Below are 25,994 nucleotides of genomic sequence, written 5' to 3' on the forward strand. Positions count from 1 at the left end.
GAATACAGTATTCACTGCATTGAACTGACAATATTTTTGTTAGAAGGCACTATGTGTTCTGTCTCTGTAAATTTCTGCTGCATTTGGTTTCCTTGACTTTTTGAAACTTATAAGGATGAGCCCATCAATAATGGTGTAGATACTTCCAGCCTCCTACTGCATTGGGTCTGAAAATGAACTGTGATAAATGGACAGGACCAGCATGTACAGTGATAGCCTATATTTCTGCTGTCATGTAGAAATGGCAAGTAGTTTTATTTAGGAGAAAGGAAATTATTAAGAAAGAGAAAGTATTCCTTCTAATTAGGATTTCTTGGCCGTGGCCAGTTGGCTCAGAGGTAGAGCATCAGCCCAACATATGCATGTCCCAGGTTCGATTCCTGGTCAGGACACTGAGGAGAAGCACCCATCTGTTTCTCTACTCCTCCCCCTCTTGCTATTTTCCCTCTTTCTCTCTCTTCCTCTCCTGCAGCCATGGCTCAATTGGAACAAGTTGGCCCTGAGTGCTAAGGATGGCTCCATGACCTCTGCCTCAGGTGCTAAGAAGAGCTTGGTTGCTGAGCAATGGAGCAACACACCACATGGGCAGAGCATCGCCCCCTAGTGCGCTTGCCGGGTGGATCCCAGTTGGGGTGCATGCAGGAATCTGTCTCTGCCTCCCCTCCTCTCACTAAGTTAAAAAAAAAAGTATTTTTTGATTTTTTTTTAGGATGTGACTTTAGAATCTGGTATATTTGTTAAAGCCTTTGGAATTGTTTTATTCTGTTTTTAGATCTTTTAGCTGTGCCTAAGCATCCGTACGCTGCTATGGAGAACTGGGGACTGAGTATTTTTGTGGAACAGAGAATACTGCTGGATCCCAGTGTTTCATCTATTTCATATTTGCTGGATGTCACCATGGTCATTGTTCATGAGATATGTCACCAGGTATGAGAAAAAGGAACAGGTGTAAGTATAATTGCCAGCTATTGAGAATGTCATATGATTTCAGATATTCAGATTGGGGGCTAAGTTATTATCCTCCCAATTAAGTTTTAATTATAGACAGAGCACTGTGTAGTTCTTTTGTTAGATATGTCGTTTTTCTCAGGTGACATCATAAACAAAGGCAAACATACTGATCATTGTGAAAAGCAACTGTCATTCAGTTTAGTGCAGGAGTGAGATGGCATTGCCATCCGGCAGCCTCTTTGGAGACCCTCTCATGTCACTGTTCCTTGTCAGCTTTGCATTATTGCCTTATGATTACTGGTCTGTATATATGGTAAGTGCAGGGATGGTAATGATTTATTGCATTGCTGTGAGATGCAGCTGAGTTTTTTGTATGTGTCAAAATTTGCCTTTTCTGAAATCAATTTATTATTCCCATTTTCCTATCACACAGACACTTAGGAAGTTTTTCACTAACTCAGCCATAGACTCTTTGTTCTCAAATGATTGATATTTTTTGTGTTGGCATATATAGAAATTCATATGTAAATTAGCCAACTTTGTTGTGAAGCTCAGATAAAATTAATTTCATTTTGATTTTATGCACTTTCTTACAAGGAGTGGAAGGTATTACAGAGGTTTTGCAATGCTTATTTGAATCTTGATTCTAGTGAGAAAAAAAAAAACTGAAAATAAATGCTCATACTAATAGAAAGCAATATCGGTCCTGGTTACCAGTCACTATGGATAATTTTTAAGTGAAAACACCAGAAATGTCATGCCTATATTTCAAGTTGCTATAAACCAAAACCCTTTTTTAGAAAGCTAGCCAAACTTAAGAGTAGTATGGAAAATAATGTCAGTTAAAGAAAGTGAACTGCTAAATGCTAATATTGATACATGAATACTGACTGGATGATAAATTGGATCAGGCCATGTGACCGTTTACCTAAATGTCAGCCTTTTGCAGTGAACCTCTAGGATGTTTGTACCTGTCACGCTGGCCAGGTAGGACACATGTTCTTTGCATCTGGGACTTAAAGGGATCCATTGCAGAGATATTCAAGGCCCCTCTACTGTGCTAATGAGAAGGGCGGGTTTGCAGCTAAAAATGCAATTTTTCTTGAGGCAAAACAGTTTTCTCTTTTGGACGTTTCTTGAATCAAGTTACCTGTACAGATCTATTGAAATAAGAGTACATTCACTGTTGACCCTGGCCGGTTGGCTCAGTGGTAGAGCGTCGGCCTGGCGTGCGGGAGTCCCGGGTTCGATTCCTGGCCAGGGCACACAGGAGAAGCACCCATCTGCTTCTCCACCCCTCCCTCTCTCCTTCCTCTCTGCCTCTCTCTTCCCCTCCTGCAGCCGAGGCTCCATTGGAGCAAAGTTGGCCCTGGTGCTGAGGATGGCTCTGTGGCCTCTGCTTCAGGCACTAGAATGGCTCTGGTTGCAGCAGAGCAATGCCCCAGATGGGCAGAGCATCGCCCCCTGGTGGGCGTGCCGGGTGGATCCCCATGGGGTGCATGCGGGAGTCTGTCTCCCCGTTTCCAACCTCAGAAAAATACAAAATAAATAAATAAATAAAAAGAGTACATTGGTCATGTTATAATTTTTCCAAGAATTGATTTCATTTGTTCTTCATCCTAATTGCTTTCTTGTTATAGCTTGGTAGTTAGTGCTGGCTATTTACTAGGAGTGAATGAACCGGAGGCCGGGAGAAACATAAAACGATTTTCATTATCATTACCAAGTTATTTTCTGTGATATCCTGTCTTCCCACCTATTTATCATCATGATTATTTTTCTTTTATATCATAAGATTGTTACATTTATTGAAGGACTAATATATGTTAAGTGCTGAGCACAAAACTTAATTACTCTTAGTAAGTGATTATTATCTCCAAATGAGAGTCGTAGTAAAACATCCCAGACATGTATAAATATGAGCATTCTACCCAGGCAAGAGCAGTGGGGTAACAATATCCAGGCCCTGTGTTCTCTAGCTGAATCAGCCCTTCCCCCAGAGGCTGCCGGTGAAAGCCATCTGGTGAGGAGGCAGGCTCGGCCTGCAGCTCCTCCACATCCACGGGGTGGGGGGCTGCAGGAAGGAGCCCTTGCTCAGAGGCCCCAAGCTTCCAGCTCCAGTTTGCACAATCAAGAACCTTCTGGTGTTAGTCAGGGCAAACAACATCATTGGAACAAACTTGTGCACCTTCATCACAACCTCACAGATCACCTTTGCCCTCTGGGTCTCACTTTCAGAGCGGTCTACTCCTACCTTTAGTGAGGTCACTCTCTCACCCTCTCTGGAACCCCGAACATTGCCCCTCTGACTTCTGAATTTAACAATCTGTCATCTCAGCCAGATCACTTAGTAGAGGGGTCCCCAAACTTTTTACACAGGGGGCCAGTTCACTGTCCCTCAGACCGTTGAAGGGCCGGACTATAAAAAAAACTATGAACAAATCCTTATGCACACTGCACATATCTTATTTTAAAGTAAAAAAAAACAAAACAGGAACAAATACAATATTTAAAATAAAGAACAAGTAAATTTAAATCAACAAACTGACCAGTATTTCAATGGGAACTATGCTCCTCTCACTGACCACCAATGAAAGAGGTGCCCCTTCCGGAAGTGTGGCGGGGGCCGGATAAATGGCCCCAGGGGGGCACATGCTGGCCCGCTGGCTGTAGTTTGGGGACCCCTGACTTAGTAGCTGCAAGTTTCTTAATTCTTCTATGCCTCAGTTTCCTGTGTAAAATGAAGTCAATAATAATATCTACAATTTAAGATTATTGAAAAGGCTAAAGAAGTTTTTCCAAGAAAAACATTTAAAACATTGTTAGTCACATAGTATATGCTCAGTAAAACTGTTCATACTATGATTTGCCACCATTGCTGCTGAAGCTAATTTTCTGTAGCTTCACCTTCTTTTCTGAATGTTCCCTCCCTTCAGCCTCTTATGTGTGCCAGGCTGGCTCCTGAGACTTCTTCCCCATTTCTTGAGTATCTCAGGGCCTGGATGGAGGGAGAGTAAATACTTACTTGCCCCATCCCCTTTTGCTATTTACAAAGCACCATCCTTTTTATTCAAAAACCGCCAGCCCCTCTGAACTTCATGTTCTAACCACTTCCCCCACTTTCTGTCTTGCTCTTGTACCTGCTCTTCTTCCCATTAATACAGATCATCGGCCTCTTCTGCTTAGAACTCCTTCTGCGGTGTATTGTCACAATTCTTTTTTCTTTTTTTAAGATTTTATTTATTGATGTTAGAGAGAGGAGAGAGAGAGAGAAGGGGAGCAGAGGAGCAGGAAACATCAACTTACAGTAGTTACGTCTCATATGTGCCTTGTCCGGGCAGGGCCCAATTCTGAATCAGCAACTTTAGCATTCCAGATCAATGCCTTATCCACTGTGCCACCACAGGCCACTCTTGTCACCATTCTTAAGACAGATTTTCAGTTTAAAGCAGAATCATGAATTTCAATCAAAAATAAAAAGTATTTTTAATATCATTTAGTTTGTGGTCGTCAACATATTTAGAGTTATCTCTGATTTGTATTTTAATTAGAGATCCTATTGAATAAGTCATAGTTTATTTTTAATATTGAAAGGCTTAGTCACCAAGCTGTTTACTGTAGCTCCCAAAGATGTACCTGGTTTGATACTTGTCCACTGTTCCCTTCTATTTCTGAAATAGCCCATTCTCACTTAGTGTGTTCCCATTTAGGGTTGCCTAGCTCTGTATGATATCCTGTTGCCCAAGGCTTTCTCATGGCTGGTTCCTTCTTATCATTAAAGCCTAAGCTGAAATGTCACCTGCTTAGAGAGGCTTTTCCTTTTACAATCAAAGACAATCCCACCCCCATTCCTATCAACACTTTATTAGAGTGTGAAATTGTGTTGCTCATTTGCTTATTTATTTTTTCATTTCCAATCTCGCTTCACTCCCCTGTCTCCACAATGAAGTGTCAGCTGCATGAGAAGAGACATTATCTGACTTTTCACCATGGAATCTTGACTCTTTAGGACAGCTCCTGGCATGTAATGTATTTTTTTTCTTCAATGAAAAAGGAATTCTTTTAAGTATTTACTAAATATTTACTGAACTTAGCAGTTTCAGAGTAAGGCTTCATGATCTAATCAAAACAGCAATGGAAAATTACGTTATTTTTTTTGAAAGGGTCTTAGCTAGTTCTCTGGCTCAACCCCCAATATCACAGACTCATGGAGAGTCTGCTGTGGAGCACCCTAGAGCCCTTACTTAGCTCCTTCAGTCAGCCGATGTTCTCTCTGGACTCCTCTGCCCCTGCCTCTGCAAGGCAGTGCTTCAGCACCTCTTGTGAGTCACATATTTTCCATCTTCAACTCCCTACATCTGTGGGAGGGTCTCCTGCATTTTCACAGCATAGCTACCAACCTTAATTTTTATCCATTAGTCTTGATGTCTCCCTTCTTCTCTTCTACATTTTAGGTCTTCAAATATTTGAAGATAGTTGTGATCAGTTTTCTTTCTCTTGAGTCCTTGCTTTGGCAGGTTAATAATGTGTGTGTGTGTTGATTTTTTTTGTTGTTCTTCTCTGAATGCATTTATATAAAAAAACTAATGTTATCCAAGTTATTGAATAGATCAATAGTCTTACCACAACATATTTTAAGATCTCCAAATCGATTGAAGAATGAATTCCAGTTATGACAATCATAGTTTAATACATTTAATTTTAGAAAAAATAATTCTGGGACAGATTTGATTTTATCTGATACTCATTCATTTTGCCAATGCAGTGGTTTGGTGACCTTGTGACTCCTGTGTGGTGGGAAGACGTGTGGCTGAAGGAAGGATTTGCTCACTACTTTGAGTTTGTTGGTACAGACTACCTCTACCCTGGCTGGAACATGGTAAGTGTACTTTTCTTTGATTGTTTACAACACGCAGTGAAAGACTGCTCTCATGTTACATTTTTAAAAAATAATCATTAAAGGTAACTTATAATACCTCCTGATGCATTGAAAAAAATTAAATGTCTAATAAAGATGCCTAATAAAGTAACCAGAATTTAAAATTTGTATTTTTTAATTTTAAAGTTGTAATATTAACCTGTACATAAAAATAGTATTCTGTAAGAGTTCTCTTTTAATTATTAGAACTAAATAGGGTTTGATTGGTTATACTTGATTTAAAAATACTACACACTTTCTAACTAGAAATGTTTTAGATTTATTGCAGTATTTTATAACAAAGACAAACTATCCTTCAAACAGAGAATGTAACAGTAATTAATAACTAATATTTAAAGTATATAGAACATTTCAATAAATAGATAAATGAGAACTTGATATACCTTCGATGTGATGAAACACAGAAATGAGCTAAAGTTGTTAATGCATTATAGTTGTAGATGTATTTTAGAAATAAATAATAAGAGGTGATTAAGTTTATGAAAAGTTGTGTACATTACACCCATGCTCTAGGAACATACCTGGATGTCTGAACCTGAGGTGGGATTTGTTGTCCCATAAGCAACATTGTTCTAGAGCATCTTTAAAAAAAGTGGAGGAGAGTGTGATTTTTATATGTTCTCTAATATAATTTTTACATATTTATATAAGCTTCCATTAATCAATAGTGACTATATTATTATTAAACAAGACGTATGTTGTTTTGGAACTGGAATTTTAAATTTAAATGTTACTATGTAAAAGTTGCAGAAGGTCAAATTTTACCTGTGAAATAGATGGTAATATACCGGAGGGGGCAAAAAGAAGGTTTACAGTTGTGAGTACATGAAACAGGGTTTCTTCTTGTATTATTATTTTTCTTTAATACATTTTTAGATATGAGCAATGGTAAACCTACTTTTGTCCACTTCTGTATATTGATTTTGCAATAATTTTTTTTTTTTTTTTGTATTTTTCCGAAGCTGGAAACGGGGAGGCAGTCAGACTCCCGCATGTGCCCGACTGGGATCCACCTGGCATGCCCACCAGGGGGCGATGCTCTACCCATCTTGGGGCATCGCTCTGCCACAGTCACAGCCATTCTAGCGCCTGAGGCAGAGGCCACAGAGCCATCCTCAGCTCTCCAGCAAACTTTGCTCCAGTGGAGCCCTGGATGCGGGAGGGGCAGAGAGAGACAGAGAGGAAGGAGAGGGGGAGGGGTGGAGAAGCAGATGGGCGCTTCTCCTGTGTGCCCGGGCCGGGAATCGAACCTGGGGCTCCTGCACGCCAGGCCAACGCTCTACCACTGAGCCAACTGGCCAGGGCCTTGTAACAATTTTTGTGTGCAAATCATTAGGGATAAATGATTTTCTAATTTTCTGTCACGATTACAAAATGAATATTTAAATCAAGGTAAAACATCAAGATATCTGTAAGTCATGATATAACTTCTCTGCCATAAATTTACCCAGGTCTTGCTGAGTAAAATATATGATCTGACATATCTCATAGAAAAATGTTACAATGGTATATACTATATTGATATATTTTAATTATGTTCAAGCAGTTTTGTCCATGTTGTTAAAGGCAACATGGTCATTGCAACAAATGTATGAGGTACTTTTACATAGCCTTATGTAGTTTGGTATATATGTATATAAGATACAATTTTAAAATTATTACTTGGATTGTTTCATCATGGTATTGAAATTAATTAAAAATGCCTTTAAAGCACTTTGAAGAAAAATCACCAATACTATGCAATATTATTTTTTAAGTGTCCTTTCACAAATGTAAAACTTGAAATTTAAATGTTTAAGGATATTGAAACATTTCCAAAAGTATCTTTAGGTTTTTAGATGACTTTCTGCCAACTGTCTTTAAAATTTAATTTTCATTATGCCATGGATTATTACTGATTTATCATTTCATTATGTTTTAATATTAAAATATGTCCTTATTACAAATGATATGTTACTCATATCGGTAAGCTTTTTTTCCCCACCTTATTCAGCTACCTATGATAAAATCTTTTCTACTCATCATTGTGAAAAATACCCTTTGGTTTAAAAAGTAATCAAAAGAATTATGCATAGGATGAAACCAGACAGCTTTTGATGGTTTCATCATGGCCATATATCTTTCATTTCAATGCCCTTATACTGGATTTTTTCTTTGAATAATGTCTTATATTCCTTCAACATTTTCATTACTACATTATAAATATACACTTTCTGGAGAACGTTGTAAGCAGTATTGAAAGTGAGGACATTTGAGACTCTGTTCTCAATAAAATACAAACCATACATTGGAAATATAAAAACCTTGAGACAATAAAATTAAGATTTTATTTTTGTAAATCCACATTCCTTAATTAAGAAATGGTAATTAATGATGGTACAAGTACAGTGACACAGAAGGCTCACCCAATCAAACTAAGAAATGAAAGATTAAACTGAATCACAATTAGTTAGGCATTAAGGAGAAGGAATGAGTCTTCTCATAATGTCTCTTTATGTTCAGATTGTAAAGATTATAAATACTTCTGATCTTTGATTTTGCTTTTTAGTAGCTTTATTAGTTTGTAGAGTACCTCTGTAAACTCAATTTATAGAGCCTATAAGCAGCAACTCAAAATAAGTTGATCCTCCATATATCATTAATATCTTCTTTGCTAACTAAATTTCAAGAATAAGTTAGCCATATAAATAAAAGAGGGTATTAAGTGACCTTAAGGCTGTGCAAGCATTATTTTTCATAATGGAATCAGCAAAAAAGTGAAAGAAATACTAGGAAGAACAAGAGTGATGGCTCTGTCAGCAGTAACTAATACTATTGTGATATGCACAAAAGCTTACCCTAGGAGTGCATGCCTTGGACTTTACTAGAGCTTAGCCTAAAATAGGAAAACCAGAAATCAGGCTCATGTCAGGAGTAAAGAAATGCAGGAAGCTGACCTCTTTGTCCCTAATGTCAAAGAAGAGTGTTTTTATCATTTTTAGACACCAAGGCTCAAGCGCTGAAAATGCAATTTCAATTTGCTAAGGAGACTACTATTACAAACTACTTTTAGTGGAATAGCAGTAAAGAAGCCCAGAATTACATAGTATTGTTAAGGAAACTCTTGTACTGATTTAGGCTGGTATCCTTGCTCAGGATGCTTAACTATTAGTAAGATCTTAGGTCCTGTGTAAGATGTATATATGTGTTTTCAGAGCCAGTTTCTGAGACAGAAGTAATCAGTCTTTACTTTAGGAATGCTACATGGAATGAAAACTCTTATGATAGTTTTGTTCCTTAACAAACAGAGTTTACCATTTTTCGATCCAAGTTTTTATAGATAGTGTGATGTAAAGTCAGGGGAATGGATGGAAAGAAGAAATTCATTTTCCAGGGAAAGCATTGCACTTCTCTGACTCATTCTTATCATTTGAAAAGTGGAGCAATTGTACTGATTTAGCAATATTATATAATTTTTTTGAAGATAAAATAACGTGTGAGGTCTCTGAAATGTACGGACCACTGCACAAATGTGAGCAGGTATCGTGAACCTGGAAAATGAATGGTCTATTAGATAGGTGCATTGATTTTATGTATAGATGCCCTTATATTTTCAACCTTAGTAGTCTGTTTTGACACTATATTTATAGCAATTATATATAAAATAAAAAATGATTACTATAATCTTTGTATCTAGACTTAGTCTTATCAAATCAATTCTTATCTATACAGGCAATGTAAACAATTCTGTAAGAACACAGGACTTGTATAATGTTTCATTCAACAAACAGAAGTGTCAGGATCACCAGAAGCAAATCCTTCAGCTCAGAGCTAAGGATACATTTCATGGGAAGAATAGTCCTTTTACTTGATGTTACCCTATCAAAGTTGGCTATTAGTGACATTATTGGGTAGATCAAGTTATAGTATGCTGTTGATGGCAGTCATATTAAATCTTACTATATTTCATCAAAAGGAAGAATAAAGAGACTCATGAAACATAGTTACTATTCATCAATAAATCAATAATTCTTGATCATTTTAATATAAAAATCTATAATAAAGTTTTAATATAGGAAAAGGCTATGTAGTAAAATGATATTATGAAGAACTCCTTATTTTACAGACCTGGTGCTGATGCCCACAGAATCATATCCCCTGTGAATGTTGCATAGGTTTTCATTATAATTTGTATCTATATCATAGGAGTGTCCTTTGGCTTCCTGAGTATAGCATTGTAAAGATGTACTGCTATAGTGAGAATTGATAAACATGAGTGTGTATTCTTTTATTAAATGAATTGGGATGTGGTGTTGCTTCACACAGCAATAACTTTTTTATGCTGATAAAATCTGCAGATTGGGAATTCTCTCTAAATTTTTATGAGGACACATAATTGGGTATAAAAATCACTATTTTAATGAAGAATCATGCAACTACACTTGATTATGCTAAATCCTTAGTATATCTCAAAGTGTATATGTGCAAAATCTTGATTAGTGTTCTCAGTTATCTCTATCATGGGCAGGACTGGAATAGTAAAAATGAATTCTGCCATTAAATTGATATCATTTTAATATGCTCCAACAAAAATTACCCATAAAGTTTAACAGGAATTGCAATGAAATTATCTTTACTTTTTAAATTATTTTATTTTATTTTCAAAGATAAGCTGATAAACTCATTGGTGAATTTAAGTAGAAAGAGTGATTTCTCCTATCTCAGGGGGATATGTTCCAAGATTCCCAGTGGATGGCTGAAACCATAGATTGTACCAAACCCTATATAGACTATGTTTTTTTTCTATATGTACCTACTTATAATAAAGTTTAGTTTATAAATTAGGCACAGCAAGAGATTAATAACAACAATGCTATTAATAAAGTAGAACAATCATAACAATGAACTGTGATAAATGTTATATGCATGCGGTCTCTCTCTTTCTCTGTCCCTGATAATTAATCCAATAACCAAGATGGCTACTAAATGACTAGCAGATGGATAGCATATACAGTGTGGACACCCTGGACCAAGGGATGATTCACATTCTGGGTGAAATGGAATGAGACGGCATGAGATTTCATCATGCTACTCAGAGCAGCATGCAATTTAAAACTTATGAATTGTTTATTTCTGGAACTTTCCATTTAATATTTTCAGACCATGACTGTGAGGAACTGATACCATGGAAAAAGAAAACTGTGGGTAAGGGGGGAACTACTGTATAGGGTTTATTCAGTTCAATTTTTTTTTTACAGTTTAAATGTAAAGATATACTACTTAAGAATTCTAAACAAAAATAAACACTTTACTATGTAGCCGTGAAAAAGGAAATCTTACTTTTTGTGACAGCATGGATGGACCTAGAGATTATTATGCTAAGGTAAATAAGCCAGGCAGAGAAAGACAAATATCATATGACCTCACTTATATGTGGGATCTAATGAGCAAAATAAACTGAAGAACACAATAGAAACAGAGGCGGGGTCACAGGGAACAGATGGACAGCTGTCAGAGGGAAGCGGAGAGGGGACAGGATCAAAAAAGGTGAAGGGATTAGCCTATATATATATAAGTATATATAACACATAGATAACAGACAACAGGGCAGCAAGTCTCAGAGGGAAGATGGAGTTAGGGGACGGGAAGCAAAGGAGGTGAAATGGGAATGGAAAGAGACTTTACATGGGGCCTGGGGAGCACAAAGCAGGGGGTACGGGGTGTTACTTTGAGTGGGACACTTGAAACCATGTCAACACTATAAATTAAAAATAAAAATTAAAAAATAAACACTCTACTATTCAGAAAAGTATAGAGAAAAAATCTTGGTTTTAATAAATATTTACTTGTTTAGCTGTTCATTTCTCAACTTCATCTTTGATTTAATGTCAATAGGAAAAAACTTCACATGCTTTTCAAAGTTAGTTAATATGTTTCAATAATAGTTGTTATATTGATACTATTGCTTATAATTCATCAATATCAAGATATATATTCCGGGCAAGGTTATAGATAGACTGGGAATTAAGAATTTATTTTGGAATCCTACCTTATAAGTACTGAATACCAAATATATTATGAATATATACAGTGTGTCTGTAAAGTCATGGTGTACTTTTGACCAGTCACAGGAAAGCAACAAAAGATGATAGAAATGTGAAATCTACACCAAATAAAAGAAAAACTCTCCCAGTTTCATACCTATTCAGTGCAGTTTGATGTGGGCTCACGCACAGATTTTTTAGGGCTCCTTAGGTAGCTATCCCGTATAGCCTCTACAGACCCGTCACTGACTGATGGCCTACCAGAACGGGGTTTCTCCACCAAACTGCCGGTTTCCTTCAGCTGCTTATCCCACCGAGTAATGTTATTCCTATGTGGTGGTGCTTCGTTATAAATGCGCCGATATTCACGTTGCACTTTGGTCACGGATTCGAATTTAGCAAGCCACAGAACACACTGAACTTTCCTCTGTACCGTCCACATCTCCACTGGCATGGCCGTGGGCTGCTCCGCTGTGTACATGGTGTTATGTCATCATCTGCGCATGTGCACATGCTGCCACATCATCCTACAGTAACTGGGAGGGTTTTCCTTTTATTTGGTGCAGATTTCACATTTCTATCGTCTTTTGTTGCTTTCCTGTGACTGGTCAAAATTGCACCATGACTTTACGGACACACTGTATATATATATATATATATATATATATATATATATATATATATATATATATAATTTTAATATAGTTGTTTTTATTATGATCAAAATCCACATATAATATTTTACTCATAGGGTTTCAGTAAATTAGAAGGTGACCCAGTTGTTTTCAATTGGCTAGTTATATTTTATTTTCAAATGACTGACACATAATGAGCATAAAAAATTTATAGACTTCTTATGGCTAGTCCCGAGAGTCTGTGGTCTTTTTGATCCTGTTCAGTGGCTTAAAAGTGACATTTACTTTGAAAGATAGAAGGAAAGCAGGCGTATCTGCCCGGACCTCTGGGGTCACAGTCTCCAACATGGACATCTTCGTGCTTTCTCTCCCCCCTCTTCTCCCCACTTCTGCAAGTTATTTTTTTCTGCTAAAAACAGACTTTTTTCAGAGTATAAAAACATTTTTTCTTAGTTAAGAGGAACTGGGGAATTTTAGCCCTGTCTCCTGGGAGAAAGTGTTGCTTTTTCCTTAACATTTATGGTCAGAGTAATTTTAGGTATTGGCAGAAAATAGGTCTATGCGAAGATGAAGACAGGACACAGAGGAAGAAAGCGCTGGAATAAGGACAGCAGCTGATGACATTAAAAGAAAGGGTTTGGTCTGCCGTATCTGAAGGCTAACTATAGGAGGAGTTCTGGCCTGACCAGGTGGTGGCACAGTGGGTAGAGCGTCGGACTGGGATGCGGAAGGACCCAGGTTCAAGACCCCAAGGTCGCCAGCTTGAGCGTGGGCTCATCTGGCTTGAGCAAAAAGCTCACCAGCTTGGACCCAAAGTCGCTGGCTCCAGCAAGGGGTTACTCGGTCTGCTGAAAGCCCCTGGTCAAGGCACATATGAGAAAGCAATCAATGAACAACTAAGGTGTCACAACGAAAAACTGATGATTGATGCTTCTCATCCCTCTCCATTCCTGTCTGTCTGTCCCTATCTATCCCTCTCTCTGATTCTCTATCTGTCCCTGTAAAAAAAAATAAAAAGAGGAGTTCTGATGTGCATACACCCAAGGCACTGAGGATTAGACTGATACTCAGTGTACAAATTATGATATTTCGAAAAGATCTTTGTGTTAAGAAGTAGGCCAGAGACTTAGATTCTAACCAATGGTGACTGAAGAGATATGAATTTCTGTCCCTGGCCAGTTGGCTCAGTGGATAGAGCATTGGCCGGGTGTATAGATATCTCAGGTTTGATTCCTGGTCAGGGCACACAAGAGAAGTGACCATCTGCTTCTCTGTACTTCTTTCTCCTTCTTTTATCTCTCTTCCCCTCCCGTAGCCAGTGGCTTGATTGGTCATAGCCTGGGCCTGGGCACTGAGGATAGCTTAGTTCGTCAGAGCTCATCAGTCTCAGGTGCTGAGGATAATTCGTTGATTGGAGCATCAGTCCTAGACGGTGTTGAGGGGTGGATCCTATTTGGGGTGCATGTGGGAGTCTGTCTCACTGTCTCCCCTCCTCTCACATAAAAATAAAAAGGAATTTCTAGTGAGGAATAACAGTTAAAATGGAAATTCACCTGTTACACTAACATGTTAAAATACCTCTCATAAGGCTGATATAATAACAAATTGTGTTTATATTTTCTCTCATTTTGGGACTAATTTTGTACTTTTTACAAAATATCTATTTAGTCTTTCTTAATGAATTAAAACTAAGTTGAAGTGAACAGCAAAAGGGAACCAAATGCAAACATGTAAGGAGGCAATTACTGTGAAATAATTTGCATCAACAGTAATAATTCTTAAGAATGGTTTCATAATTTGCCATGCTTTCACAGCAACACTCATAAGAGTACAACACAATTTTATAAAGCTCAAAACCATGAACAATTAAACCATATATTATTTAGCATGTACATATTGGTCATAAAACTTTATTTTTAAAAAAGCAAATGAATGATATACACTTATTTATAGCTAAATAGATATTTGAATAGTGATCACCATTAAGGGATATGCAGGGATATGGGATAAAGGAAGGACTCAATAAGATGCTATTGCTGGTGACCTAGGTCAAGGCTTGGCAAACTAGGGCCCACAGGCCAAATCCCATTTCACCCACTGGGGGAAGACAGGCCGGTACACACACAGCCATGCCCATTTATTGACTGCTTTCAGTGGATGTTATGCATTGTCACTTGGAAACTTGCAAAAGACATCATATGGCCTGTGAATCCGAAAGTAGTAAATATATACTTTAAGGGAATCTATTAAAAAGAACAAATAAGGCCAGGCAATCATTTGGTAATTGTAATTGTTGAAGTACAATAATTGAGTTAGAAGTTTTATGGATCTCTTTGAGGATAAAAATGCAGCTGCAGAATAGATAATACATTCATACTTTTGTGTGCACTTGTAGTTCTTGAATAAGAATCAAGACTTTGGCTGCATAGCTCTTTGGGAAATGAAAGCTTTTGAAGAGTTTAAATGTTATCAAGGTGTGTTATGTCTCAGAAAATGTAAAATCTGCTTCTTTTACTGTTTTAAATGGAAGGCTAGCTTTTATTAAATAAGATATCTTTAGAAAGGGAAGGAAAAACAGACAATTCATTAGTATTCATATATTTCACAGATATTTCTATATATTCAGGTATGTGTTTGGGAGGTTTCTAAGTCACATTACCTCACATTTTTTTTCTAAATGATTAAAAAAATTTATGACAAAGCTGCAAATTGGAATTTCATGTATGTTCTTAAAAGATGATTTAAAAAATGCAAAATAATTTTGCTCAGAAGGATGCTAAGTGTTTCGAGCTTTGTATATTTATTTACTTTTATTATTATTATTTTGAGAGAGGCAGAGAGAGAGAGAGAGAACATCGAACTGCTCCTGCATGTACCCTGACCGGGGAATCAAACCAGAAACCTCCAGAAACCTCCATGCTCTGAACTGATGTCCCAACCAACTGAGCTTCCTGGCCAGGGCTTAATTTGTATTAATTTCTTTAGAAAGATGAGAAATAAGGGAGAGAGAGGGAAGAGGGAAGGAAAGCACTTGTTGTTCCACTCAGTTGTGCATTTTTGGTTGCTTCCTCTGTGTGCCCTGACCAGGATCAAATGGCAACCTTGTGTTTCCAGATGACACTCTTAACTGAATAACCAGTCAGGGCCTGTATAGTTTAAACTCAAAGATAAGAGATAGATGAGGAGTCCCTTTGGAATATAGTATTTTTTCTAAAAACTATATTCAGATTTGCAAGATGTCAAAGTCTTTTTATATTTCTTTAAGAATTTCAAAAGCAACTAATAAATTGACAGGGTTAAACACTTTCTAAGGAAAACAAACATCTTTTACCGAAATTAGAGCCTAAAAATAATGCAAAGCTGTCTTTTTTTATATCAAGAAATATTGCATGAAAAATTAGCCCATTGATTTTCTTTTCCAATAAAAGCATTTTGTAAGCAAAAATATTCCAACTTGTTAAAATGGTCAGACGCCGCTTGGTAAACCAAAAAATTGATAACCCCAAGAATTTATAACAAAATGATGCAATATTCTGTAAGATATCATTGTTCTCCTGTATACATATTATTGGCAATGGCAGGTCATACCACTGTTTAATCTGGTCCTTTTATCACTCCTGATAAAAGTTTTTACTTTCCTACAATATATGAATTGTTCAATATTTGATATTATTCAGCCTTTTCCCAAAGATGTTAAAAAGACTTTGCTTTGCAAAACTTTTAACATAAACACAACTGAAAATGAAAGCTGGGGACTAAGGAGTCAACCAGAGATTAATTTATTAAAGTTTTAATTATTAATCATGCTTAATCAGGCAGCTATATGTTTTAAAAGACAGGCACAGCTCATTTCTTAGCAAGGAATGACTGTCTCAGTCCATAACACTTTATGGGACTTTTTTTCTTTTCATCAAGGTTACTTTAACACTATTTAGATGTTACCAGACAAGGCTGTCAAAAGTGAAAGTAGTGAGTTCAAGTAGTACAAATCAAAAAATTTGAAAGAGCTTCCTGTGAAGAGAAGAGAGAGAGAGAGAGAGAGAGAGAGAGAGAGAGCAAGATGGTATAAGGTTGCTCAATGACTCCAGAAACACTTGTAATAATAAAGACTTGGGTAACATTTACCATGCACCATTAAACACTCTACATATATTTATTTTCTGTGAAATAGAGTAAGACATTCTGCTCAGTATCTTGAGAGTACACTACTTTATTGTGAGTTTTTTTGAGTTTGAAGAGTACAGTAATGGTGGGGTCACCATGCAGTCTGCCACTCCAGTATCCCTTCTCAACTATGAATTCAAAAAGATATGATAGTTTTAGATAGAACATGTTTTGATACTAAGTTGAATTCTCTCTGTGATCTATCATTCCCAAATTATGTAAGTCCCTTTTGAAATTATATTGTGAGCTTATTCTCTCTCCCTGGGATTGATGAAATAAAGGCTTTTCTAATGATTGGAGGTGTCCTATTTGGGTCATATTTGTCTTTAAAAATTAATATATGTGAGAATTTTCTTCCCCTCAAAGAACCTACTTCTAATACATGTGCCTAATTAATTCCTTAAATCATTTTGTTTTCATTTCTTCAGATGTTATTCACACTGGATATTATCTTTAGTGTGCTGGTTTTACTACAGTTAGTAGGTGTGGATTAACTTAGAATTTTTGTTTATTGCTCTTGGTTGACCAACTATGCCTCAGTCAGAAGTTGCTTTGTTTAAGGAGTAGCTCAAAAACACAGATCCAGAACCTCAATCAGATTGTTCATATTCATAGATTAATCTGGAACATAAAATTTACTGCAGTATCTCTCAGCAGATTAGCCAATTGATTAAACACTAAGAACATTTAGCTACTTATTATTATTTTTATATAACATGGCTCAAACATGTTCTCTAATATTTACTCAGATTTACCTAGTTATAATAGCCATTTATTTCTACTTAGATTTTGAATGTCTTTTTGCTCAGTTAAGTTTTCTTTTGAGTCCTGTTATTTCTCTAAGCTTCGCAGCTTTGCTTGGAGGATAAATATTAAAAAAAGATTTCTATTCTTTTGGTTGCTGTGGTGTTGGTGGTGGTATATTGGGATATTTACATTTAAATATTATTTATTTCTCAAGTTGTCTGATTAAAGAGCAGTTTAGGTCAATTGCTCCTTCAGAGCTGAATTTGACATTAATTGCATTCTTTCCTAACTATCCATATGATTGGTCCAATTTGAAGGACCTTAAACACAGTACAGTATAGAAGATGACAATTTGAAAATAAAAACTCTTTAATCAAAATTTCTTGCTTTATTTTCAAGACAATAAGAAGCTTTTCTTGGAATCTTTAACTTCTTTTGAAAGATGACAGGTAATATTACTTCCCAGGCCTGACAATAATTTGGCATCTCACAATAAAATAACATTTTCCTTTTTGTTGCTAAGCATTTTTAAAACTCTAATTGACAAAGCATTTATAGGGGTTGACTTAGGTAGATTTGTTCATTTTTCATTATTTAACAAAAATTGATTGGCTGCCCATTTATCGGTAGTTTTCCTGTTAGAGTTAGGGAACACACAGATAAGTATGAAACATCAATGCTTGCAAAGTCTCACAGAGCTATTTTATCAGTTTAGTTAAATTACTTTTGTCAGAATAATGCTATTTTACACTTTTTTATAATGAAGTTCAATTCTTTTTTTCTACCTATTTTCATAGATTAAATTTTTGACTCTCTGACACTAGTTATGTAATCATGTATCTTCATCTTCAAAATATGTATACAATAGCTGTACTGCTTCGTCATAGGATAGTTTTAAGAATCAAAGAAATTGTTATTCCTACTACCATTGTTACCAATATTATCATTACTATTGGGTGCTTAAGTAAAATGGTATTAACTTTGGGGTCTAAAATTTTTTTTCTAATGGAGGTTATTGTGTATTGTCTATTAAAAATTAGTAAGAACAGACAAATTGCCTTTACATAATACTTTTGAGTACACCTATTCCATTTCTGAGTATTTCTGGAATGCTAATATTTTAATACTTTTGCACCTTATAAATATATTACTAGTCCAGATTTTGCATTCTGAATAGTGAAGATTTTCTCTACTAGCCTTATAATCAACTTATATACATAGAATAATCAAATTTATATACAGGGGTGACAACAGTAGGTTTACAGTTGCTTGTATCAAAAAGACATGCAGTTTATAACTATTATAATAGCTTTATTAACTCTAAAAACTAGCACAATGGCACAGTGCACTTATTTTTCCCATCCTGTATATTAGTATAACTTTGAGACACAATAATACAGGGTCTGGGAATAAACATGGAACTTTCTTTCGGAATAGATTAACATTCTGGGCCATAAGCATGCTTTAAGTTCTGAAGTTGTTTTATATATGGATTATTCAATATTTCAAATTTGAAAAAAATGCTTTTTATTTTTATTGGAGAATACAGACTTCTATGATTAGAGAACAAGTGTAAACTTTTATCAGACTGAGGCTACTTGATGAACTGACAATTTATATCAAATATTTAAATTAAAATAAAAATGTGTTATTTAATAAATTCCATCAATGAATATTTTTGTTACAGTATTAGTTTATTTGAATTATTATTTATTTCATTAATTAAAATGATATAAAATGAATTAGCCCTTTGGGAGCCATGTTAACATCTGGGAAGTGATAGCTTATCCTCAAAATTCTTCTAAAACTGAATAGTATAAGAAAATTTCCTTTAGCATGTGAACAGAAATTTAATGTTTAAGATGATTATTCAGTATGCATTTAAAGATACTTTGAACTACATTTTATCAATTAAATATTAGAGTGTTTAATTAGCTTATCATGAATGTACCCACATTAGAGATTCCTTGTTATGAATGTGAGAAACAAATATGCAAGCATTGAAAAGATGGGAAAATTTGATTTTATTGAAATGCCTTCTCAGCTTGTCAAAAAGGTAAATGTAGAGATAAAGGATTCTAACAGCCAAAATAGTGACGGAATTATTGAAAAGCTGAAGAAACAATTATCCCTGAGAAGCTTCACATCTATGAAAAAGATCCTGAGGTAACATACAGAACAATGGGGTTACACAGTTACCTGCAAGGGACCAAAGTAGTTATTCCCTAGTGAACAAGTCCTCAAGTTAAGGACTGTGTTTTCACCATTATTTGTGAGCATTTTACCCAAAAGATAGCATCTATGAAGTGTTCAATAATAAAAGTCTGGCCAAAAGGTAACAAAAATTTTGAAATGAAGGTTACCAGACCATTTATGAAAGATTATAACATTTTCTATCTCTATATTAGGAACTCATTTATTAAATTAAAAAGATATGGGATTAAAAATAAATGAAATACATTGAATAAGTGTTTAAAGGACAATAGAGGGAAAGGAGTCAAGAGATCCTAAAAAGAAAGAGAAGCTAAATATGAAGTTTTAAGAGGGTTACATGAAAGCACATGGCATATGGTGATTGTTCACCGACATTTCTGGGGCTGCTAGTCTCTGTGTAATTTGACAGCCTGTTCATAATTATTATTGTGACTGATATTATTTGAAGTACCTTCATGGTTGTTTCTTAAGATCCACTAATATAATTAATAAAAACGTGAGTGACTGATGGTAGCTATGCCAATGTATATTGCTATACTTTGCAGGATCTTAAGTCTGCAGAAGATTTAGAATTTGGTTGTATATAGTGCAGTACATTTTGTGTTTCACTTTAGCATTTTCCCTCGGCTGTGTCACATCTTGAGTAAAATGAAACATGACACATTTAACTTGGATGTCACAAACAAAACATAAGGCAGCTGAAGGATGTACTCATTGAAGAGATTCAAAATTTAACCCACTTTCTCTGTATTAGTCATGTTTGAGAATATGGCAGTTCATAAAAACCTGTGCAGGGAATTATTCAAGGTTATAAGAGGCTTCTAAAATCATCCAAGATACTCTTACAGAAATATAATTGCTTTTTTAGCTTGTACATTAAGTCATCTTAGAACATTTGTGACTTGGCAGTGGGTGAAATGTAGTTGATAGTTAAGAGAAATAACTTTGTAGAGCACATTTCAGTTACTTATTGTAAAGCTGGTGTGAAATCACAGAATAATGTTATATCAATAGACATCTGCCTGGATTATTGTGTTCATGTGCCACTTTCTGTAAAAGGTTATGTACACAAATACAGGGGTAACGATTTCATTTTAGTGCTTATTTCATAGTAGTCATAATAGTGACTATTTTAAAATTATTCTTCAATTCTTACTGTATATATGTGTGTTTACACAAGTTTGAATTTATTATAAATAGACTGCTTTAACAAGCTACACATGAAAATGATTACCATCTTCCATATGTGTGTTTTAAATATGAGATTTTTGAAATGTTAATTATTAAAGTACATTATCTTATGGAAGCAACATTTATTTTCATTAGCTCTTTAGTTTTATTTGCTCTATCAGTATGATTTAGCTGTCTATAAAATGTTAACTAATCAGCTAAATAATGATGTAATATTTTACAAGTATATCTAGCTGACTTTCAATTGAGTAAAGCTTAAAATATCTTTGATATTTTAACAATTTATAAAAGTAGGATGACAATATAAAATTACAGAACACAATTCTTTTGACATTTTAGGAAACTTGGAATTCAAATAATTTCAAATTTTTATAAATACAGCATTATGTTATATGTTTACAAAAGATGATAATTGCAAAGTTACAGAGATACAGTAGCTAATAAAAAAATAACAAATATTTTTCCAAAATGTGTTTGCATTTTTGTTTAAATTCTTGGTTGTAATTCTCTGCTTTAACCTTTGTTGTGATCTGAATAAACTGTGAAGAACAACAGTAAAAGCCAAATCATGCAATGGCAAGTGTAACTGCTTCCCTTGTTCTAGCCTTGTGTAAGAAAGGGCTTCAAATTAGTAATGATTCATGAGGCATTTGGTTTAACATGTGAAATCTTAAATGTCTTTATCTTGTGGTAGTATAGCTTTCCAGAGAGATAAAACATAAATTATGTATATCTTGTTTCTTCTCTTTGGATCAATTGATGTTGAATTAACATGGTCATAGACACTGAAAACACTTTTACCTATAAATTTACTACTGTCTACTTCTGTAGCACTTTGTTTATGCTACTAATACTTCAGCCATCAAATAGCATTATCTTCCCTCTCATAATGGAAACTACTTGGAGGCAGGTATTGTGTCCCACTTGTGTTTGATTCCCTAGCCTCTAACACAAGACATAGAATGAAGCAGTCAATAAACATGCATGGAATCAGATTACATTGTTTAAATAATTTTTATCAGACATTCTTACTGATCTGACTTCAAGGATTATAAAAGTGACTTTATCTTCATTCAGGAGGATATTATGATATTACAATAAAAACTGGAAAAGACATTGCTTTATATAAGTGAAAATACTGTAAAAGAAAATATTTATATCCGTGTGTATGTGTGTGTATCTACATACATGCCTATATCTATGTTAATGTATATGTTTATGTCTATACCTACATTTAACTCATATATTTTGGAATTCTAAAGTAAATACTTTGTTTGATCACCTTTGGTCATCCACAAATTGACTAAATTTTAGAGAAATAATTGTTGCAATGTTTTGTGACCACAAAGATAAAGCCATCTTGTGTGCTATTTGTGCATAATTATGCAGTGTTTTCCTACTTTTGTCTTAACTTTCTTTCTAGTTGCTTCTCACTGTGGTCATTTTCCACTATTTATTCATAGTTATCTCTCTAAAGTAGATCTGATGATGTCATTTACATTTTGTATGTGTGTGTGTGTGTGACAGAGACAGAGACAGAGAGACAGAGAGAGGGACAGACAAACAAGAAGGGAGAGAGATGAGAAGCATCAGTTCTTCATTGTGGCTTCTAAGTTGTTCACTGATTGCTTTCTCATATGTGACTGGGGAGGGGGGAGTACAGCAGAGCAAGTGACCCCTTGCTCAAGCCAGCAATCTTGGGTTCAAGCCAGTGACCTTGAGCTTCAAGCCAGCGACCTTTGGGCTCAAGCCAGCAATGTTGGGCTTCAAGCCAGTGACCTTTGGGCTCAAGCCAGCGACCATGAGGTCATGTCTATATTCCCACGCTCAAGCCAGCAACCCCCACTCAAGCTGGTAAGCCCATGCGTAAGCCAGATGAGACTGCGCTCAAGCCTATAACCTCAGGGTTTCGAACCTGGGTCCTCGGGGTCCCAATCTGATACTCTATGCACTGTGCCACTGCCTGGTCCGGCTGATGATGTCATTTCCTAATTCTAACTTCCTAACATGGCATAGGATCCTTGATGATTTTGTTTTTATCTATCTCTGGGTGCTAATAATTAGTCATTTACCTCATTATAGTCACCTTCTGCCACACTAAATTCTGGTCTAACAGATCGTGCTGTTTCAGACCTCTACAAGTTTCCCTTGATATTCTTTGTGTCCACAGTGCCCCTCTTTGCTGAATCCTTCCAGAAAACTCATCCTTAAAGATTTAACTCAGACTATCAGTTCAGCAGCTTTTCCTGCTTTCTCCCAGGCAGAACAAGTAACAGCCTTCTGCGTAGTCACACTATATCTTGAACCTACTTCCATTTTTACATATAACAGATGGTGTTTTAATACTTGTTTTTATCTTTGTCTCTTAGTACTATAAAGTTGTTGAAGGTCAGATTCGTGTCTTTGTATCTCTTTATCCCAACACCAGGCATATCATCTTGGACATAGCAGGTGTTCCATAAATATTGTGGATCAAATCTTCTATTTAATTTTCATAACCACACATGTTTAAAATGGGGATTCTTAGATCTGAAACCACTAAGTAACTTGCTTGAGATCATACAGCTAGTGAATGGCAGATATTTTTCCTCCAGCCTCGGACTCTTCACGGTGGTGTGACTACCTTTTCTCCTATGAATACCAAAAGAACAATTGATGTTCAGATCTGTTTGATTTTGTGACAGCGTGGGTGAACCTAGAAAAAGTATCATGCTAAGGGAAATCAGCCAGTCAGAAAAAGACAAGTGCCATATGATTTCACTTATATGTGAAATCTAAACAACAAAACAAACAAACAATCCACAAAAACAAGTCCTGAGACTGCTCTGATGTCACTCACATTTGCCCTGAGAAATCTTTTTTCTTCTCTTTCAAGGCCTATGAGCACCTCACCACTGCCTGAATTGGCTCAGATTTGGCTCCATCTTTCTTGTCTGATTTGCTGCATCTGACTTTCTTTTATCTTGATTTAAATTATTCTGATTTTTTTTTCCTTTCTTTTCTGGTGACAGAGTCAAAGTATCTGCCTGGTATTTGTTTTCACTAAAATTAGTCAGCCTTCTTACAGGAACTTGCTGACAGCCCTATCTTTCAATAGTACTTCCTATTTTCCACTCATCACCATGACCATGGCTAGACCAGGCATATTCATATTCCCTTTTAACCCTTCAGACCTTGCCATGATTAGGCAGATGTTTTGAGACATCAAGGAATATAATTTGTCAGATGTATCTAATGTCATAGTAAGAATTCCTAATGACTCCCTTTACATATATTACTAAATACTGGTATATGAAATGCAAATATTAAAAAAAGATAACACAAAAAGAGTGAATTCTTCCTGAGACTTCATTTATGTTTTTATACAAACTAACATTAATTGCCAAAAGTTGGTTAGCACTTAGCTCCTTATCTTAGATGCAGGCTTTTACTTTCAGTTGCTTGTAAAAACTGAAAGTTTTTGGATGCTCATTGTTGTATTTTTTGTCATGTCTAAAGCTGATCTTTTCATTGCCCTCCAAACTAAACTTGTTTTCACTTTTCTGTTTCTGTCAATAGCCCTGCTCCTTAAAAAAAATTTCATTAAGTCTAGAGCTATGTAGTTATTTCTTAGTACTTCTTCTCCATCTTCTCCTAAGGGGACCAAGGCATCAAAACATCGATGTCAGTTGATTTGTCATTTAAAATATACAGATCCAACAGTCCTTCAGCAACAGCTTGTTTTAATACATCATCACTACATCCCCCCTTGGTAGAAGCTCCATTTTCTGTCTCCCGTCTCTATATGCATCAAGTCACTGCATACCTCAGATAAGTTAATTTCCCCAAGATACTATTTTATCATGTCATTATGTCTGCTATTGCCTATTTATTAACAACACACTCTTCAACCTGATAACTGAAGATTTGAACAGAGTAGCTTTCTTCAGATTTCCTCTGTCTGGATGTCTTTTTTTCTTTTTTAGCTGCTTCCCCCATTCATCTGAGTAGCACTTCATCCTTCAACAACCCACTTTAATGTCATTTCCTCTGTGAAGCCTTTTCTGAACTAATTAATCATTTCACCCTCTGTGTTTTATAGCATCCATCAAATTATAATACAGTTAGCCTTTTATCTGTCATTCTCTTGTGCTTTCTTTTCCACTTTTAAATTCTTTAAGGTTAGTGATGAGATTTTAGTCATATATATATATATCATATATATATTCCTTAAACACAGTATCTGACATAGAGTAGATTTAATAACTATTTGTTAAGTGAATGTATGAATGGATAAATAAATAAAATAGTGACTTTTTTCCATGTTTTATCCTCAACTCTGCATTTACTCAAATTTTGTTCACTTTTCTGAAAGGCCTTTTGCCTTCTCCAAAAATTCAAATGTGATATATTTTTGAAAATAGTTCAAAGTGATATGGTATGTTTCAATATTGCTAGAGCTGTTTAAATATAGGTGTGTATGCAACAACTCCATGTGATGTCTATGTTAGAGTGGTAGGATTTATTATTGTTGTTAACACTAAACTTGTAAATAGATTCTTCATTTTACTGTGTTGTGCTGCTTTTTGAAAGTGGAAGAATGGCTTGTCAAGATGTCTTCAAAGTATCAAGTGGGTTAAGACTGTTGAATGTGCACCATAAGTATATTATTTCCTACAAACACACTTTTAAAGTTACTATAGCAGTCAGATCAAATGCTATCTCTTCCATTAAACTTTCCAGAAATAATTCTATTACTTTTACATATCTATTATATATATTTATTTATATAGCTAATAAAATAATAATTATTCTTTTCCCAAAAATGCTTTAGCATTTCTAGTCTGTAAGAGTAAATTATTATTTTGTTCACGGTGGCTAACTATCTTATCTTTTATCTCACATTACAGCCAAGATTTACTTACCTTTATTTTTAAGGTTTCATAGTTTCAGGTAAATAGTAGGCAGTTAATTCATACTTAGTAGTTTTTGCTGTTATTACTGCTGTTATTGATGAAGGAAGGAGTATGAGGGTCCCAGCCAGGGACTGACAAGCTAAGATCATTTCTTATTTTATAGTGATACAGGTTCTTATAAAAAATTAGCACCTTCTCTCCTGGAAACCCTTTGTAGTTCTGTTAAATTAGGTTT

The 25,994-nt window shown here is 35.4% G+C and overlaps 1 protein-coding gene across 1 annotated transcript in view; it reads left to right on the top strand.

Moving 5' to 3' along the window:
- TRHDE (thyrotropin releasing hormone degrading enzyme) overlaps nt 1-25,994 on the top strand; it is a 458,543-nt gene that overhangs the window by 239,812 nt on the left and 192,737 nt on the right. Inside the window, exons 4-5 of the mRNA XM_066365808.1 lie at nt 773-927; nt 5,717-5,830. Coding sequence (XP_066221905.1) covers nt 773-927; nt 5,717-5,830 — 269 coding nt within the window. The remainder of the gene's footprint in view (nt 1-772; nt 928-5,716; nt 5,831-25,994) is intronic.

Source organism: Saccopteryx leptura, chromosome 2 (genome assembly GCF_036850995.1).
Source record: "Saccopteryx leptura isolate mSacLep1 chromosome 2, mSacLep1_pri_phased_curated, whole genome shotgun sequence".
Classification (NCBI taxonomy): Eukaryota; Metazoa; Chordata; class Mammalia; order Chiroptera; family Emballonuridae; genus Saccopteryx; species Saccopteryx leptura.